Raw genomic sequence first — 19,696 nt, 5'->3', positions numbered from 1 at the left:
CACAGATCAAGTCACTCTGTACGTGAGGCTGAATGTAGGTACGTGATGTTTTCATATTGGTTAATGCTTGGCCAAATAGATACTTAAGTATAATAGTTTTTATTATAAAATAGGGATATGTTACAGGGAATTGCAATTAACCAATACGAATCACTCAGGGAGAAATGCATGCTGGGAGAGAATTAGATTTGTGTCATGGAGGAAGTTACAGTTAACGGTCAGATGTGGATAGGGAAATACGTTAATACCTGAACTACAGGAATATGTCCATGCAACACAGCAAAAGTCAGAGCCGTCCAATGGCGGGTCTCAGGGTGGACGGATGGATATTTATGAGGAGTACTGACAACCTATAAACAAATTGAAGTTATTTTCAAAATGTGACCTTCACAATATTTAGGCTTGCAGAATCTCGCCTATCTGTAGCCAGGTACACAGGCTAGTCAGGTACCAAAAAGATATCCTGGCAGGTGCCTTGGGAGATGGTGGTGATGGTAGGTAGCGATTTCCCCTGTTGCCCCAGGCAACCTCTTGCCAGAACTGGGAGCTGGTCTTGTTTATGTCTGATAGAAGAGATGTTGGAGTAGCTTTCTGAAAGCAGGCCATCAGAGGACTGTGTTTGGGGACATTATCCATGGGGGCAGGGGAAGGTTTTTGGGACTGTGTTCTGAGCCTTTTCTTTCCCTCTTGAAAGACTATTCACTCATACGGATGCTTTGGAAACATAGTCCAGGGAGCCAGCTTCTATATCTGTCTTTCCCTCTTTCTGCTTAAGGAAGGTGGTGGTTCTGAGAGCTACAGGAAGTGACGTAGTGGTGTTAGTGATTGTCACTAACGCTCTGTCCACACTTCACTCAAAGAGGGCAGCTAATCTCAGGTGAAGAGTGGGACTGTTTCACACTTTCACAGTAGGGAAGACAGTCAGTCATCTGCGTGTGGATGTCCCTGCCACTCTGCCACTCTGCTCACGGGTCACCTCCAGCTTCATAGTCGACAAGGGCCCTCATGTAACCGGAAACACAGGCACAGAGCTTGCCCTGAACATACCATGAAAAATAATGAGAGACTGGGTTTCAGGATGGAGGGAGGCCTTGGAACATATACAACACTGGGAGGTATTAGGGAAACCAACAATTGGAGACTTGGGATACTAATACCAGCACATGGTGTTCTCCCTAGCATTCCTGTCACATGGAACCTTGGCCAGAGTGTCCTTCTAGTGCACAAAGGCACTGAGAAAAACGCATGGGAGAGGCTGGAGAGGAGGATCAAAGGATCTCTGTAGCTGAGGACCTGGAAGGGTCTGGGGCACCTAGTGCCCCATACCGGGGTAGAGAGTCCCTATATAACTCAACTGGTAAGGTCCAAACTGGGTTTGGATTCAGAGCTGTGTTTACTGTCTGCATTCCTCAGATGAATATAAAACTCACTAATAATTAAAAAAAAAAAGCATGGGGTAACAGTGCCAGGGCATCTAATTTTGAAGCTAAAAGGTTTCTGTCAGCTGCCGATTGGTGACTGCAGCAGACCAATCTCCTTGACATCTGCAACCGCCAAGTGACGCCTGAGCAGGCCTTCGGGCAGCAAAGAAGAAACAAGTGAGATTCTGCTTAGTTCGAGCCTTGGAGGAGTCTGGAGCAGCTATTACAAACGGCACCTTAACCACGGCGACTGCCTCTGCTCAGAATCGATTCCTCCCGATCATGTGCGCGTCGGGGATTCTCCTCCATCTCTGGAGTCACCCCACTTCTCAAACTTCAAAGCAGGTGGTAGTTTCAGAACTTGAACCTAAGGCCTGTCTTGATTCTAAAGCCTGCAGGGAGGGGCGTTTCAATTTCCAGCCTAGTGCACTACAGGGATGGGTGGATGGGGGGGGATGGGGGGGCGGCAGCCTTGAGATAGCTCTCTCAACAAAGTGACACAGTGGGAGGGATGGAAGATGTGAGGAGGGAAACCTCAGCCTGGCAGTGTGTGTGTGTGTGTGTGTGTGTGTGTGTGTGTGTGTGTGTATGTGTGTGTTGGTTAGCACAGCAAGTGTCAGGCATCAGGAAAGTGCTAGAATGTGGGGTTTTTCTGTCCCATCCTAGCTGGGAGCTGCCCAGTCGACACATGCCAGAGGTCCCTACAGCTATAGCTATTTCTTTAAGTGAAGCACACACGGGGACTTTCTGTAACTACTTGGGATTTTGGCTAGGGCCTCAGAAAGGTCACAATCTGCCAGGTGGTTTCGCCAGGGCCACGGTCACTGGGAGGGTGAGATGTGAAGGTGTCTGGGAAGGGAAAGCATGGGCTGGCAGGGCCTGCAGCCCTCCGCACCCTCACCTCCACATTCAGGTCAGCTCCGGCATCCAGCAGCATCTGCACCATCGCCTCGTCCCCACGGACGCAGGCGTACATCAGGGGGGTCATGCCCTGCGGTGGTCAGAAACCAGAGACGGAGACGTTTACAAGGTGGCCGTGGTCAGTCAACAAACACGTGGGACGTCTTATTGGACTCAGACTCCGGCGGGACAAAAGAGTCAGTGTGGAGCCCTGTCACGCACAGGGCCACAACTTCTGCATTCTGGAAACCACAGCGGAGGAGTGAGGGGAGGCGACGTCACCTTTTTAGCACGGATCGAGGCTCGGGTTGGAAGGTTTTCAACGGTATAGCAGACCTATCCGTGTGTGATTTTTTACAAGTGGCTGATTGGAACAGGGTGGGGGTGGGACTCACAGGAACCTTCTGGATTCTGTAATATCAACCCTAAAGTATTTAACCACAATGCATACAGTGTCTCTGACATTTGTATCCTTCCACAGTATGTCAAGACGTCCTTGCTGCTCTATGTGAGCTTTGGGTCAGACAGAGTCAAAGGTCACTGGCTATCCCTGTGGTCACTTTCACTGACACCTGCTTTGATAGTGCTCTGTACAAGCACAAGGTAACTGAGGCAGGATGGCCTTTGGGAGAACCTTCCTTGCTGTGACTCTTGCTTGAACATCACAACCAATGGGAGGAAGGGGTGAAGCTCTCCCTCCAAAGGGTTGTGAAGGCAGCTATCTGGGAAGATGTCATGCCACAGACATCTCACACTAAACACCAATAGAACATTTAATTTTTACTAGAGATAGCCAGAAAGAATTAAAATCGTAAGCGGTGCCAAGTTGGCTTCTGCCTCCGTCTCTAGGCAGAAACGTGACAAAGCACATCGTACAGGGAAGGTGGTCTAGCACGGGTGCTGTGTAACAGAAAATATAGGCACAGTTCCAAAGTCAACGACAAACTGAGATGCATTTGTCACATTAAAGGACTTCGTGCCCTCATATAGGAAGAATTCCTCTAAGTAAACAAGAAAACAGTAACAATGCTGATAAAAGGCAGACAAAGGAGGTGGATTAGCAGGGACTACATATATAACCAGAGGTGTGCAAAGAGCAGTCAGACTCCTAGGGGGTCGGGGTCGGGGGAGGACCAAAGTCTGAGGATTCAGGAAAGGCTGGTGCATTTGAGACACTTCTATTTTAAAGAAAAAAATTCCCCCCACCCAAGGAAATAGAGATTGGAACAAAGATTTGTGTAAGTATGTCTAACTCAGTGGTATTCACAAATACTTTAAATATCTGACATGGGAAGGGTGGTTAATAAATAAACAGCAACCACTTTATATAGATACTAAAAGTGACTTACAAAGGAATATTCAATAACATTGAAATGTCTCTGGAATATAAAATACTGAAAAAATAAAACAGACAAATAAGTCCCGGGCTTTAAACATAAAAGGTACACATGATTGCGTATCTGAGGATCCCTGATGTTGTCCAAGCAAGTGACTAGTCATTAAATAGTCCCTTCTATCCCCTTCACGGGAACTCTTTGAAAGAGCTGCCTGTGGGAAAAACAACCCCATCTGTCCCCTGTAACCACACTCAGGATTCACACTGGGAACGGCTGTCCGTTTTCACTGTCTGTGATACTGCCACATCCCCAAAGTCCCCTCTGTGACAGTGGTCGCCTCTCATGTACCAGTTTCAGGATCTGCTGGCTGCTGCCACGTCTGAATGAGGACGCCCCAGGGTCCCCAAACTGACTTTGCTGTCTGTAGACACGCCCACCCTAGGAGCACCGTGTGCATGGCCTAGATCTGTCTGGAACCAACAGCCGACTGGCAGAGAGAAGACTTCAACGTGCCAGTAAAGGGACTTGAAGGTTGCAGAGCCCTAAACACAATGATAGCCAACCTGGTGGCATTATTTCCTTTCTGGAACAGGTCTGGTTTTTCATTCCTTTTTAAATTTCAGCTGCAACAATCATGTAAGATTTCCATAAAGATGGGCAAGTGTATTTTTATAAAATTAAAACAAAACAAAACAAAAACCCCCAAACACTAAAAAAGAGAAACAAACAAACAAAAAAACTGAAAAAGACAAAACCCTGGGGAAGGGCGTTCTTTTTTTTTTTTTTTTTTAAATCGATCAGCAGAGGGAGCCTGTGTCCCGTTGGCTGCTCACGCCCAGTCTAAGCACCGGAGATGAGGTCCTAGCAGATTGGTACCTGTTCGCTCATGGTGTTGATTCCATCCGGACCCAGCAAAGACACTGCCTGCTTCACCAGGTCGGTCCGTCCGCAGTTCAGCATCCGGAAGCCCAAGTCCTGCTTGAACTTGGCTTCGATGGCTACTGCATCCAGCTTCCGAGAAGCACAAAAGCAGTCGTCTGCCCTGAGGGGGGTGTGGGGGAGGGAGGGAGAGATGGTCACGTGGGTGCAGCCGCTCTTTTCCCCCCAGGATCTGGTCCCTGAGATCAAACGTCCTAGCAAGCCCCACGGAGTTCCTCTTTTGCTTTTCTTACGGATTGCCTTTTCTATGTTCGGTTTAAAACAACTGCCTCAGCCTGGCAGAGGTGGGACGCTCTTCAATACCATAACTCCAGGGGCAGAGGCTGATGATGGATCTCAGAGTTCGAGGCCAGCCTGGTCTATAATGTGAGTTCCAGGACAGCTAGGACTACACTGAAAAACCCTGTCTCAAAAACAAAAAACAAAAAACAAAAAACCCCCCCAAAACAACAACAACAACAACAAAAAAAAACACCTAACCAAATAACAACCCCCAATCCCCCCAACCCCCCACCCCGTTTCAAGGTGGCTCTAATCCTGTCTTTACTGCACTTGGGTGTGGCCCCTCAGAGTGTGTCAGCAGCATCCTCAGCTAAGAATCGGTTCGTTATGCAAATATTTAGGCACTGGTTATATGAGTGAGGTCGTGTGCTAAAGGTTTTGAGTTGGTTCCCACACAATAGAAGGCATAATTCTTATAAGGGACTGTCAAAAACAAACAAACAGGAGCGAGGAACCTTTTTGAGGCCACCCTATCTACAAGTGACAGCTGAGATTTAAACCAGAGTAGCACGTATGGAGAGTCCGTCTTTGGAATCTACTGCGCCACCCTATCTCCCAAGCGCAGAATCAGTCTACTGCTTGCTTGTTCACGTGACTGACCCCTCACACTCGGCTGCGGAGCTCTGAGCAGGCATTTGCCTGTGTCCATTCCAGGGACAGAGGAGACACGAGGCATTGAGAAGTGGGAGTGGACGGAGCTTGTTCAAAATAGAACAAGTCGGAGAACTTGCTAGATGAAATGAGAGGTGGCCAGGTGCTTTAGCCAGTGGAGGGGGAAAGAGGTGAGGCCGGGAAAGCGGGGAGGAACCAAGGGGAGAGAGTGATACAGGCTCTATGTTGGAAGGATGTTAGTACTTCCTCCCAGTCCCTGTGAACTGATCAATAATCATTCACCAATCATCAAGCCACTATGTGTTGATTGATTGCCTGTGAGGGTCATGTCAGCATCCCTGCTCTGGAAGCCCACAGTTCTGGTAAGGGAGAAGACAGGCAGGAGCCATAATTTTACATATCTAATATACCTATCTCTGAGTGAAAAATGTTATAAACTATAAGCCCCTTTGCACCACACCCAGCCTGGGGGGAGGGTCCTAGGAAGGTGGCCCCTGAGCTGTGGTTGCAGGTGTCAGGGAGAGGAAAGGCACCTGACAAAGGCAGAGCCAGCAGGAGCAAGGGTCCGGGTGATACACGGCAGGCTGTGTGAGGCTATCCACAGAGGCCAGGGTTTCTAGGGCATTCACCTCTGGGCAATGTGTGGGAGGAGCTCAGGGAGGAGGGGCAAGACCCCAGAGACCCTGCACTTACACAGCTGCCTGTGTGCTGGGGGAGGATGGAGGGACCCCAGAGCCTGGCTTCAAACACGTCATTGGCATCCTCGGCACCGAATGGAGCTGTGTCCTACGGCTTCTTGGTCCAGTACATGTGGGCTTTGAACTTGTCGAGCATTGCCAGATTAGGCACACATAGATGCTAAGCCAAAAGTGCATGGGGCGTCTTTATATCAAAGCTTTATCCATCGTTTATCAAAGATAGAAATTTAACTGAGTTTCCTCTTTTCTCTTTTGGAGAAGGGCAGAGCTAAACACACAGAGAAACTTAGGATTCCCCCCCTCTTTAGTGTGGTGGCCAGCTTCATCCAAAGGGCTAATTGTCCCTAAAACTGTCCAAGGAAGCTTTGTGACGTCAGGGTAATAGGGCAAGATCCCAGAACACAGATCACAGAGGCCTCCAGGGGGAGTAAGTGTGAATCTATGCATGTTATTCTAAAGTATAGGATTGATCAAGTGTGTGTGTGTGTGTGTGTGTGTGTGTGAATCTCTGGGAGTCCTCAGACTTGATCCTTTGCATAGACAACCTTTCTTCTGCTAGATGCTAGCTAGCAATGCTGGAATAGGCTGCTTTGTGGAATCGCTTAGTTCCCATGCTGGAGAAAGACCGTGAGCGCTGGAGAAGGGTCGGGGAGTGTGGGAGACTGATTGTTAAGAGAGCAGGACAGGGCTCTTATACTCTGCATGCACAGTAGCTGTGATTATTGGTTCAAGATCTATACAACCTTGGGCCTCTCAACGTTTCACGTGGGGTTAGGGAAGGGGGTTTCAGGAGGTCCCACTACTCCCTGAGGACATATATGTAATTAATGGTTTCTAGTTGGGGGCTAGGGGGAGAAATTTTCTTCAGTGGTGTAGCCATTGGTAATGTACCCACGTTTTTGTAAACAACTCTAACAAGACTCACTGGGTCATTAAAAACAAAGCAAAAACCATGGAAACAGAGGAGGGATTGTTTTGAAAGAGGGAGGGGGCTCAGTGGTGGTGGTGGGGTCCAGAAAAAGTGACAGAGTCGGGGATCAAATACATAATTTACATGTATGGAAAAATGTCATGATGAAGCCCAGTATTTACGCACCAATAACAACATTTGAAAAAAGAGTTCCCGTCTAGGGACAGAGATGTGAGTGATCACGGTGACAGAAAACCCCACTGACTCATTCCCTCTTGCTTGTCCGTCTCTAAGGGTCTCAGTCGGATAAGCGGGGTTCCCCCTTCCCTTCAATCGAGCTGCACCCCAGCTTCTTGGGCAAGCATTGCCAGTGCCCGTTGCCTTGGACCCCATGAGAAGGAGCTCCAGGGGTCGGAGGTAGAGACACTGGGTTGACGGAACTCACGAGCTTGTAAACAGATAATTCTAAGAACATCACAAGTGTTTACCAGCTCCTGAGGTCCTTGATTTTAATTAGAAAGAGACAAATGGCAAGAAAATTACTGCAGCTAAAATGATGATAATTGTTATTACAGGAAGCTGACGTTCACCGAATACTTACTGTGGCGTTCTAAGCTCTTTCTGTGTGTTAACCCGTACCCTCATTGCAGTGAGCCCAGGAGCTGAGTGCTGTGTGCAGCCTACGCCCACGATGAGGAAACTGAGGCAGAGGGATTACCAGAGACACAGGTGCTAAGGGGCAAGCTGGCATGTGTCAGGAATGACCTAACCTGAACGCACCATCATGCTCTGTCGGCACGTGGAGCTTCTGCTGGAACTGGACCGCTGGCTATGTCTTAGATGCTGAAATGCAGCATTCCAGACTGGAACTCTGTGAAGACCTCTGTCCCCACGCTCTAAACCTGCTCGTGGTTGTGTCAGTCACTGATATCACTGCTCACGCAAGTACTGAAAACCTGAATCTGATCTCATGCTCACATCCATCCCCAAAGCTGCTATTTTGCACCTGAATCCCCTTTCTCTACCCTCTGTGGTCCTGGCTGGGTCCTAGCACAGATCTCTGGGTGGACTGCTGGCGGAGTCCTAATAATATTTTTGATGTCATTCTCCCTGCCCCTTGTCATCTCTCACACACAGAGTCAGAATGTCAGCATCGACAGATCCTGGCAGGTCCCAGCAGGTCCCTGCTTAAAGTCTTCTAAAGCCTTCCAGTATGCTGAGGATAAATTTTGGCTCTTAGCACAGAGCTGCCCGCAGGGCCTGGCCCGCTGCCCATATTTCTGTCCTCCTTCTACATCAACAACTTTGCTCCCTTCCTGCCCTTTCCACACGCCAAGGTCTTTCCTGCCCCAAGGACTATTTCTGAAGTTCCTTTCCCTTGGAAAAGCCTCCCTTGGGTTTCTTTGCAGGGCTGGTTCCTCCTTGTCCTTCAAGAGTCAACTTGATCACAGGTGAGGAGGCCTTTGATCACACCACCTATTTGAAAGTATGTAGTTCTTCTGTCTACACATCATCTCCTGGTCATTTCCCTCAATCCTCATAGTAGCACCTTTCACAGTTAGTGATTAGCTTTCTTAAAAAAAATCATTTAATTGATTATTACCTCTCTCGCTCTGTGTGTGTGTGTGTGTGTGTATGTGTGTGTGTCTGCACATGTGTACATGTAAACAGACAAATTACATGTCTCAAGGTCAGAGAGTAACCGTGGGAATGAGCTCTCTCCTTCCACTCTACAGGGCCTGGATCCAATCTAGGTTGTCAACTTTCACAGCAAGTGCCTCACTTGCTGAGTCATGTTGCCAGTCCCTAGTTTAATTTTTGTTTTATTTGTTTTATTTGTTTTTTCCCCTACCAGCATGTCTAAGTTCAGGAACAGGACCACACCCATCTTGTTCTCTGCTCATGGGCAAAGTGGAGTTGGATGCAGATAGCAAATCTGATAGGGGAGAGGTGTGTGAGCTCCCTACACTCCCCCTTTAAAAGTTAATACTTAATCTGAACTGACTACCAAAAATTATACATGCACATACACACACACACACACACACACACACACACACACATATATATATATATATATATATATATATATATATATATATATATATTTGATGTATAACATGATACTTGGGAATATGCATGCACAGTAGACTAGGTAGATTGAGACAGTAAACAAACGTGTTATCTTACATGCTTTGCCTTGTGGTGAGAGCAGTTCAGATCTATATTTTTCTTCTTCCTCATGCACTCTAGACAAGCCGTCTACCAACCGAGCTACGTCTGCAGCTCCCAGTCTACCTGCTTAGCAATTTTCAAGTGTGTATGTAACACCTGGTTATAAACTATATTTCTAATGCTTTGTAACAAATCTTCTGAATTTATTTCCTGCTGTCTTCTTGAAAACTTGTATCCTTGGATTCACACATATCTCCTGACCCTTCACAAGATCAACGTCTGTTAGCCACGCTCCTCTCTGCTTGTCTGAGGAAGACATTTCAGATTGCACAAGTGAGATCATGCATCACCTATTTGTCTTCCTATGCCTGTCTCATCTCAATTAATACAATGCCTTCTAGCTCCATTTATTTTGTGAAGACCCAATTTCCTTTTGGAAGGCTAACTAGCTAGTATTCTGTTTTACACAACACACACACACACACTCCGCATTTTCTTTACATATTCATCCAATGATGGGCAATTAGATTGACTCCATTTCCCTCTCTTTGTTTCTTTCTTTTTTCTCAATAATTTATTTTTTAATTCACTTTATATTCTAATCGTAGCGCCCTTTGCCTTCTCCTCCCAGACCTTTCTTTTTATTTTTTTCTTTTTTAAAAAACACTTCATCCTTTACTTTGTGTGCATTGGTGTTTTGCCTGTATGTCTGTCTGTGTGAGAGTGTCAGATCGTGAAACTGCAGACAGCTGTGAGCTTCTATGTGGGTGCTGGGAATTGAACCTCGGTCCTCTGAAAGAACAGCCAGTCCTCTCAACTGCTGAGCCATCTCTCCAGTTCCCCACCCTCTATTTTTTTTTTTCCTTTTTGACTCAATTTCTTCATTGTTACAACTGATGCTTTAACAACAAGGCCAGATGACCTATCTGACCATTAACTTCTTTCACCTGTCCAGTAGTAAGACTGCTGGACTCTATGGTAATTCTACTTTAGAAATCTTTGAGGGATGGGGTAGTTTGTAAAGGAACAGCCCCCACAGACTCAAGCTTGAATGCTTGGCCCGTGGCTAGTGGCACTATTAGGAGGTGTGGCCTTATTGGAGAAGGTGTGGCCTTGTTAGAGGAAGTGTGTCACTGTGGAGGTGGGGCTTTGAGGTGATGATTATATATATATATATATATTCAAGCTCTGCCCAGTATGAATCATAGTAGTGTCCTCCTGGCTGCCTTCAGATCCAGGTGTAGACCTCTCAGCTCCTTCTCCAGCACCAAGTCTGCCTGCAGGCTGCCATGCTTCCCACCATGATAATGGACTAAACTTCTGAAACCGTAAGCCAGGCCCCATGAAATGTTTGCCTTTATAAGACCTGCCTAGGTCATGGCGTCTCTTCACAGCAATGGAAATCCTAAGATAAGGCGCCGCCATGTTTTCTACAATGGCTGCATTCAGACCTTCCCTTTTCCTTTTGACTATTGCTACTCTCCCAGGTAGGAAGCAGTATCTTAATTATAATTTTAACGTGCAATTACCTAAGAGGTAGTGATACCATTTAAAACTACGTTGAGTTTATTATATACTCTGACTGCCAGGTCTGTCTCAGATATGTGTTTGCAGACATGTCCTGCTCTGTGTAAGCACTACATGCTGAGGATCCTTTGTGGTTTTTCTGCCGACCATCTCTTTTCTGTTGTTGTTGTTTTTTTTTTTTTTTTTTTTTTTTTTTGGCTGGGCAGAGGCTTTTAAATGTGATGCAATTCCATTGTCTATTTTTGATTTTGTTACCTGTGTTTTTATGGACATATCCAAAAGTTATTGCCAAAACTAATGTCATGGATCTCCCTTTCTGTGTGTGTGTGTGTGTTTTTCTAGTAATTGTATAGTTTTAGGGCCTAAAGTTTAGGCCTTGAATCCATTGTGAATTAATTTTTGTATATAGTACAAGATAAGGGCTTAATACCATTCTTCCACATGTGGATGGATATTCCATTTGCCCAGTACCACATACTGAAGATGCTATTCTTTGCCGCACTGAACAGCCCTCTTCCCCAAAGAGGTCGTGTTATGAAGGGCACACTGGCCTGGAACTTGCCCTCCTTCTGAGCCGGCCTCCTGAGTGCTGGGATTACAGACACACACAACCTGGTCCCCCTCGTTCTTGAGCACAGCCCCGGGAAGCACCGGTTACCACACAGCACACAGACACAGAGCAACCAGCGGTGCTGGATTCTGAGCCGAGTTGAGCAGAGCAAACTAAAGCAGGCAGAAAGCATTTGCCAATGAAGTGTGAAACATGGCTTCCGGTTCAATCCAGTTTGTCAGGGGGGATTGAACTCTGTAGAATATCATCTCTGAAGCATTTGTCTGCGTAGGGCTAAGGCTCCATTCATTCCTGGAAAGTCCCCTCCAAGATGCAACAGGGCCCCCTGTGGCCCGAGCAGATCCGTCTTCTCTTCTCTGCGCATGACTTATTTATGCAGAAATATATTAAGCCCGTCCCCTGGGGCTTCCCCTAGGTAATCAGCCTTGTGGTTTTTTTCCCTTTCAGTGGCTTTCAATGATGCCATAAAAATCCCAATCGTTTAAGCAAGAGGTCAGCTCCTGAAGCGGTCAATTTCTCCGATTTCTCAAGTGCCCAAGTCCTGAGAGACAGGCCCGGTATCTTCTTCCACTTCAGACACGTGACCTCAGAAGGGCTTCAGAGCCTGAGTCCAGGAGGAGAATGCACACCTATTCTCCTCTGTGAGGAGGGTGCTTGTGGGTGAGGAGTTAGCCCATTCTTCTCATCCCTCCATGCCTTCTGCACGACAAATGCCTGCTGCCGGCATCCCAGTACCCTTCTGTGCATCTTGGCTTCCATGCTAGCCTGAACTCTGCCGTGTCTTTCACTGGGCTCAAATTCAGCCCTGCCATTTAATACCTATGCGATCTTGGAGGAGAGAGTGGCATTACCGTTTTGTCATCTGGTTTTCTCATCTGTAACTTGAGCCTTGTAGTAACACCTTTCTTCCATGATGTGGCCCTATGGGTCAGTTGAGGTAACCCTCAAGAGCATTGTGCAGAACACAAAAATTACAGGGCTGAAGAGAAGATGGCTTAGTTAGTAAAGCGGTTGCCACAAGAGCATGGAGGTTTGAATTGGATCTTAGTACTCCCATAAAAGGCCTGGCATGGTGGTACACACTGATACAAGCACTGGAGAGGTTGGGGTGGTGGTAGAAACAGGAGGCCCTCTGAAGCTGGCTGGCCGGCCAGCCTTGCTGAATTGATGAACCTCACCGAGAGACAGGCTTCTCATCCATACATGTGTACCTGTGTGCATACACACAGGGACATACTCCTGTGCATATACTGTCCCCAGATATACATTACAAAGCCAAGGACAAACTGTCAGTGGAAGAAGCAAATTCAGATTCCAACTACGCAGACCAGTGTTGTCCCAGTGCTTAAGTTCAATTTTTGAGGTTTTGTTAGACATCACGTCTAACAAAAGCCACTGAATCAAGGAATGGAGTCAATCCTTTCTTCCATGGGGATACCTGGCTCCCACCAGGAGCGTGGAGTCTGCAGAGGTTTTGCTAGCAAATCCTGATGATGCAGGTCAGAGAGGTTCAGTCGTAGTAATAAAAACTACTTCCCCCCTTACTGCATGCTTACTGTACGCTTAGCACTCCTGGGTGCTTAATTTCTGCTATGGCAACTGATTCTCTCTTGGGATCATCACCACCTATACTACCACTGGCTCCATTACCACCATCACAACCACCATCATCATCAACCATCACTACCACCACCACCGTCACAACCATCACAACCACCCCCCCAATCACAACCAACATCACCATAGCGACCACCATCACCACTACCACCACCTTCTCCATTCTACAGGCAATAACTTAGCCCTGGTGGCTAAGCTCCAGCTTTTCAAGGTGCTACTGCACCATCACCTAGGACCAAGTATCCAAACATATGAGTCGGTAGGGGCTGAGACACTTGACATCCAAACCATGCCGGTGTCTGACACCGAAGTCATTATATTGTCATGGGGTAGCAAAACCTAGTACCCAAGGCCAGTTCCTATGCTACTTGACAGGCACAGGCCTCTTTACGCCTCAGTTTCTTCATCTGCAAAGCAGAATACTATAGTTCCCAATGTCAAGATCTGTAAGGAGGCTAACAGAGGAAACACTGTGGGACCACCCAGCCGAGAGAGTGATGATGTAGACTTCTCGACATTATTACTATGTAGCTTCAGGGTCTCTTGCCAGGGATTTAGCTAAACCATCTCCATCTTCCAACCATGCAATCCTGTAACTCTTGGGAGGGGTTTCCTAACTACTAAGGTGTCTTCTAGCTGTACTGGAGCCTGGTCCCCCTGGGCACAACCCTTTACGGCCTCTCATCTCCTGGTCAACACTGAGAGTCTGTTCTGCTCTGGGATCTTTTTCACTCCGTCATCCATGTGTCCTCTTCTTATTCATCTGGGTCCCACCATCAGGAAGGCCATCTGGACAGAGCAGCTAACACAGCTCCTTTTGCAGGTGGCAGTCATGGGCCTGCCTGGGGCAGAGATGCTCTGTAGGAGAAAGTAGGATTTGCCTGCTCACCGGGAGCTACTGGAAGTCTTTAACTGTGGGATACAGGCTGAGGAATTTGGCTAAGGACAGACATGAGAGTATGCAGCTATGCTGACTAGGACCCCACTAGGGGTAATTTGGGTTATGATATGGTTTCCCCAAGTCAACAATAGCTGTCCTAGAAGAGGACGTTGGGAGTGACAATCTGATAGGCACTTACAAACCACTTCCCCCAATGTTCCACAGCTTATATCAATCATCATAGGCATTCACACATAATACTTAATTTGCTGAGCTATTTGCATAGCATGCCCCAATCAATCTTCAAAGTAACCTTCAAACAGAAGGCTGTTACCCTCAGTTTATAGAGGAGCACGGAGAGGCCCAGGCTCTGTAGCACCTTTCAAAGGCTCACACAACTTGTACGTATCAGAGCTGGTAGTAAGTCTAGGCAGCCTGACACAGCCCACACCCCACTCACATCTTGCCACCTCAACAGGAGCCCCTAAGGCAGGTTTTAGTAGCCCGATATCAGACCGGAAGCCCGATATCAGAGACAGGAAACAGACCGGAAGGAGCTAGCTGTGGTGCCTCCCCGGCTTGTTGTAGATTCATTTCAACCCAGCTACATTTCTTTTTAAAGGCCAGGCTTAAGTAGGGCCTTGCCTTTTATATTCCCTGACAGAGCCATCTCTAGAGAGTTCGTTGCTACTAAGTACTCACAGTGCATTACATATAGCACCAGCTACAGGCCAGGCCGTGGGTTCAATGCCGTTCCAAAACACTTTATTGCTTCTTGAATAGTAAGACCAAACATGTATGTAGCATTTACAGTGAACTAGTAACTCTTCTAATTTTACACACACACACACACACACACACACACACACACTCATATATGATGTCATACATGTGAATGCATGTATGTGAAAACACACAAAACATTCATATATACATATATACTTATTCTTATATATAATCTTATACTATCTTTTCTTTAATCCTATAACATATATCTTCATTATAGTTCAGGGAGGCCTTGAAAATTTCCCAAAGACACTGTCAGCGGAGAGCTGAGATTTGAATACAGGTTGGCTGGGGCTGCGCCTTGAATTGGTTGCCTGACTCTACCATCTTTCTGTGTCATCGAAGGACTCCCATGTTTGCTCAGACTCTTTAAATGCCAGGTATTGGGGTGAGTTCAGAGCTATGAGGATTCCTAAGCACAGCCTTTAGGTGGAAGGGTTTCCTGCAACTTCTCCACAGGAGAGTCCCTGCCTCTCAACAACATCCCTCTCTTGCCAGCCAAGAAGACCAGATTCCCACTGCAGACACCCATTTCCCTACGGGTTTTTTTCCTTGTATGCATGGCCCACTGCTCACGCTAACCTTTTCCCCTTTTATTTCCCCCCAAATTATATGGTGGAGACACAACAGCTTCCGGCTTGCAGTGCCCCTGGTGTCCATGTTGAGAGCTCCCTTGATCAGGAAACTGGAGGCAAGAGAATGCTAACCTATTTGTGTGAGTCACAGGTGAGTTCAGGAACAGAATACTGTCTTCCTTCTAAGTCACTATATATGGACACCTTTAGGGTTGGATAGATGAATAATCCTCAGCTAGTAGGTGACTTCAGCATCCAAGGGAATGTCTGGAAGGATCTAGAAACACTTGATTTTCTTGTCAGGAAGGTGCTGCTGGCAACTTTGGGACAGGGACACAGCTGCCGGTAAACAGCTTCTAACACACAGGGAGGCTATCTCTGCCCCCTACCTCAACAGAAAACTATCCAGCTCCAAACGTCAGTGGTGCTGAGGCTGATAATGCCTGCTGGAGAATGATGAAGTACTTAAGCATCACCTCTTATACATCGAGAGCTTCCCATTACAGGATTCTGTGTGACAATCAGATGGTGGTTTGGGAATTGAATTGTGAGGCGGCAAATCAGAGGGCTACAGGCCAGACTTGCTGCACGTGACCCACAGCTCCCTGATCAGCACACCTTCCCTTAGAAAGTCAAACTCCTTTTACAGGCTTCGAGTCCTGAAATTGATGACCTTTTTTTCCCTTTGCTGTTCAGTAGCAGAAAGATTAACAATTCAATGGCTCTTTGTGCTGAAGTAAGTCATACCAAGATCTCTGTGCACGTTTCCAAGAGTGAGAAAAAATGGTATTATCGCAGCAAATAGAATATGCACTGCTTGCACAGTTCCTGGGAGAAATCTCGGGCCAGGAATCACACCCACTTGTGGTTTAACATGACTACAAAAAAAAGCACAGAAGAGAACTGGCTCATTAAATTGTCTCAGAGAAGGAAGAGCCAGCAAGGGGACCGACTCCCTGTCCTCCATTCTGCCCATCCTTCCTGCCTTAGGAGGGATATTAAGGGCCCTTGAAGCCTTGTCTTTGGAATTTGGTGTTCAGCTAACAACAAAGCCCACTGTCATTACCTGTCCCAAAGATGGAAATTCTGGGTCTGTTCAAATATGCTTACAAAGATTTATCTTAAAGCAAGGGCTGTGAACGCCCAGGCTGGTGGAAGAAGTGTCTCTATCTAAATTTGTTGCCATATTATTTTGAGCAGAAAATGATGAAGGAGCATTATACATCATTTGCTCTGGCATCATGGTTATTTTTTAAAAGAGGAGGAAATAAAGTCTCGCTACAGGGAAGGCATTTGGACTCTGGCTAAGGAGACAAGCTCTAACTGGCAGACCCTGCATGCTGTCTTCCACAGTCTTTTCCTAGACCTCCGTGGATTATCTTAGGATCCAGATTTTCAGGTGTGCATGTGGCTGCTCAGATAAAGAATACATGTACCAGGTGTCTCTGCAGGTAGGTGTGGTCATCTGACAAAGTGCTGACCAATAGGAGGAGATGTGTGTCATCTCCTGCTCTTCGATTTTCTCCTTTCCCATTGGATAGATGCAGTCCTGTTGGGCAGGACCAGTCAGGGAAGACATTATCCAGGGATTGGTGGAGTCACAAGAGGGGAAAAAGTGCTTGGTATTGAGCTGATGAGCTCTTGTGTCAGCTATGGACTGATTGATTATCCCTGACTTGTTACCAGTGAGAGAATTTCAGACCTCTGTCTTACCCAAACCAAGGCATCCTGCCTCTCTTGTAGCTAATGAGTATATATCCTATCAATCCACGCCATAATGCTTTTCAAATTTCAGTCAATGCAGGGGGGCACGCAGGGAGTGCTAAATATAGGCAGAGGCTATGCTGGATGCCGGAGGCACAAGGATAAAAGTAGGCACCACCCTTGAAGGGATTCTAGAAAGGACTAATGGCGGCCATCCGTCCTCTGTCACCTTCCACATAATAAACAACTCAGTTACTGAGGGCTGAGGGGAAGTTTTAGACTTACAAACCCAAGTGCATTTCCATGGCACCGGCCTCTCAAGATGCTGTACGGGGTCAAGTAATAAATAGTTTAAGTTTTGTGGATGTCTGTTGTAGTTACTTAACTACCACTGTAGTAGCCATAAAAAAAAAAAAATCCATGTGTCCGTTGTCCCATATGGTTCTATTTATAGAATTAGGGAGGAGTATGTAGCTGGAATTTGATGACATCTGCTCTCTTTTAGAAATATTTTATTTTTAAAACTTTAAAAAATTGTTCCAAAATTGTTTAAAGTATTTTTTTATGGGTATGGGTGTCTTGAGTGTTTGTGTCCCATGTATGTGCAGTGCCACGGGGGACAGAAGAAGCTGCTGGGTATCCAGGAACTGGAGTTACAGGTGGTCGCAAACTGCTGCATGGATGCTAGGAATTGAAACTGGGTCCTCTGGAAATGCAGCCGGTGCTCTTAACCGCGGAGCCACATCTCCAGTCATGACCGACCTGCTTTGCTGAGATTTGTAAGAAGTTTAGGATAGTAGAAGCACTGAGGACATTTCATATTCACTTGTTTTTAATCTTATGTGTGTTTTGTCCATATGCATGCATGCACACCACATTTGTGCTCGATGCCCTTGGAGGCCAGAGGAGGGCATCAGGTCCTCTGGAACTGGACTTATTGGTGATGCTGAGAACTGACTGTATCCCTGGGAAGCACAGCATCCTCTTTTAGCTGCTGGGACATCTTTCCAGACCCTCATATTTTTTTCTTTTAAGTCTGTTCAATTTTCTTTAAGAGAGCGTTTCTCAACTTTATTGTAGCACTTCTTAAATAATGGTTATTAACCTGGAGCTGGCCTTCTGATGTGTTACAGAAAGCGCTGACTAAGTAGATAACTTTGACTGTCAATGCAATGAATGATTTCAGGCACACACAACACAGACTAATGCAATGACCTACCTACTCATCATCCGACCAAAAAAAAAAAAAAATGCAATGCTTGTCAGGACGCGCAAAGGCCCCTGGACACGGTGGATCTCATCGTTACCACTTCCTTTCTGAGAAGACTACTTCCTGGCCCTCCCACGGTTCATCTTTGTCCAGTCCTCAGGAACTCCTAACATTATATAAACTCTTTTGCGTGTTGTCAAACTTTACACGAACATTAGCATTCGGCATAGATCCTTCTCCAACTTGCTTTTTTGCTGTTGTTTTGTATAATATTCATTAGTTAAGCCATGCAATCACCACGTAAATCTGGTTCGTTTATTTCCATCGCTACTTTGTTTTTCCATTAAATGAACATACCGTAATTTATTTATCCATTTGCCTGGAGACAGACAGCTTGTTCTCTCTCTCTCTCTTTCTTGTTATTATAAATGCTGCAGCTATGAACATCCTTGTTTATGTCTCCTTATTTCCACTCGGAAGCATTCCCCCAGTGAATAGATGTAACAGCAGAATTATGTGTTTACAAGATTACTTACAGCAGATGCAGGGTCCTATCTGGTGGTATCTAGGAGTTCTCCCTTCTCTATATCTTTGCTCAAGTCAGATAGCACAATACCAGGCTTTTAAAGAACCTAGTGTGTGCTCGCACGTGTGTGTGAAGGTCAGAGCGTGATGTTCAGGAGCTGGGTCTGCATCCTATCCTGTCGAGGCTGGGTTGTTTCTTCCACTTCACTCTAGACTAGCTGGGAGATACTCCCGTCTACACTTTGTCCTATCTCAAGCAAGGATTGTTGGGATTTCAGATGTGTACCGCCACATCCATCGTTGACAAGGGTTCTAGGGACTTGGGCCTTTTCTCTCAGGTGGTTTATGTTTGTTTCTGCATTTGAAACAAAGGTTTATGTATTAAATGCATGCCCAAGCATGGTTTTGAATTGTGTTTCCAGGATTATTAATGAGGGTATACACATCCCATGTGTTTCTCCTGCATTTGGAAAACAGTGCTAAGTCTTTGTAGGGAGCTCTGGCAGTGACTAACGCTGAGAAGTACAGCATCTGAATTTCTAGGAGAAATGAGTCCGGTGGCTAAACTTTTTGACAAGAGCCATGGGGCTATTAGAGAAAACGGACTTTCACTTTTCCCATCATGCCTCTGATTGGAGTTGCCAGTCTAGGAGAAGGAACATGGCCTTTGGAGTCAAATGTGGACCTGGTTCAAATCCCACAAGGGTTACAGTGTCGGGTAAGTTTTGCAAGCTGCTGTGGCTTAGGCTTCCTCTGTTGTGAAGAACCAGGCTACTCACAGGACTAGGGCAGAATGGAGAGCGTATGAGGGACATCTGTGACTAGGTTTTCTCCACAGAGGCTATCAATAGGTCTCTTAGAAATCGACGACGACGGACACGCGGGGAAATGGCTCATTTAAAAAGGCGCTTGCTGTGCAAACATGGGGACCTCAGTTGGATCCTCAACAGTTTCAAGTGCCGCGAGACGTGAGTGCCTGCAATTCCACGTGTGTGCTCCTGGTACTTGCTTCCAAACCTAGTTGAAT

At 46.4% G+C, this 19,696-nt stretch overlaps 1 protein-coding gene across 2 annotated transcripts in view; it reads right to left on the bottom strand.

Moving 5' to 3' along the window:
- Positions 1–19,696, bottom strand: part of Abtb3 (ankyrin repeat and BTB domain containing 3) — a 269,082-nt gene that overhangs the window by 30,148 nt on the left and 219,238 nt on the right. The window contains exons 5-7 of one of the 2 annotated variants that reach the window (XM_052165691.1): positions 4,535–4,700; positions 2,323–2,412; positions 249–350 (exon numbers count right to left, since the gene is read on the bottom strand). In XM_052165691.1, the coding sequence (XP_052021651.1) occupies positions 249–350; positions 2,323–2,412; positions 4,535–4,700 (358 nt within the window). The remainder of the gene's footprint in view (positions 1–248; positions 351–2,322; positions 2,413–4,534; positions 4,701–19,696) is intronic. The other variant, XM_052165693.1, reaches the window with a different exon arrangement.

Source organism: Apodemus sylvaticus, chromosome 20, assembly GCF_947179515.1.
Source record: "Apodemus sylvaticus chromosome 20, mApoSyl1.1, whole genome shotgun sequence".
Classification (NCBI taxonomy): domain Eukaryota; kingdom Metazoa; phylum Chordata; class Mammalia; order Rodentia; family Muridae; genus Apodemus; species Apodemus sylvaticus.
This window is presented reverse-complemented; position numbering and strand designations above follow the sequence as displayed.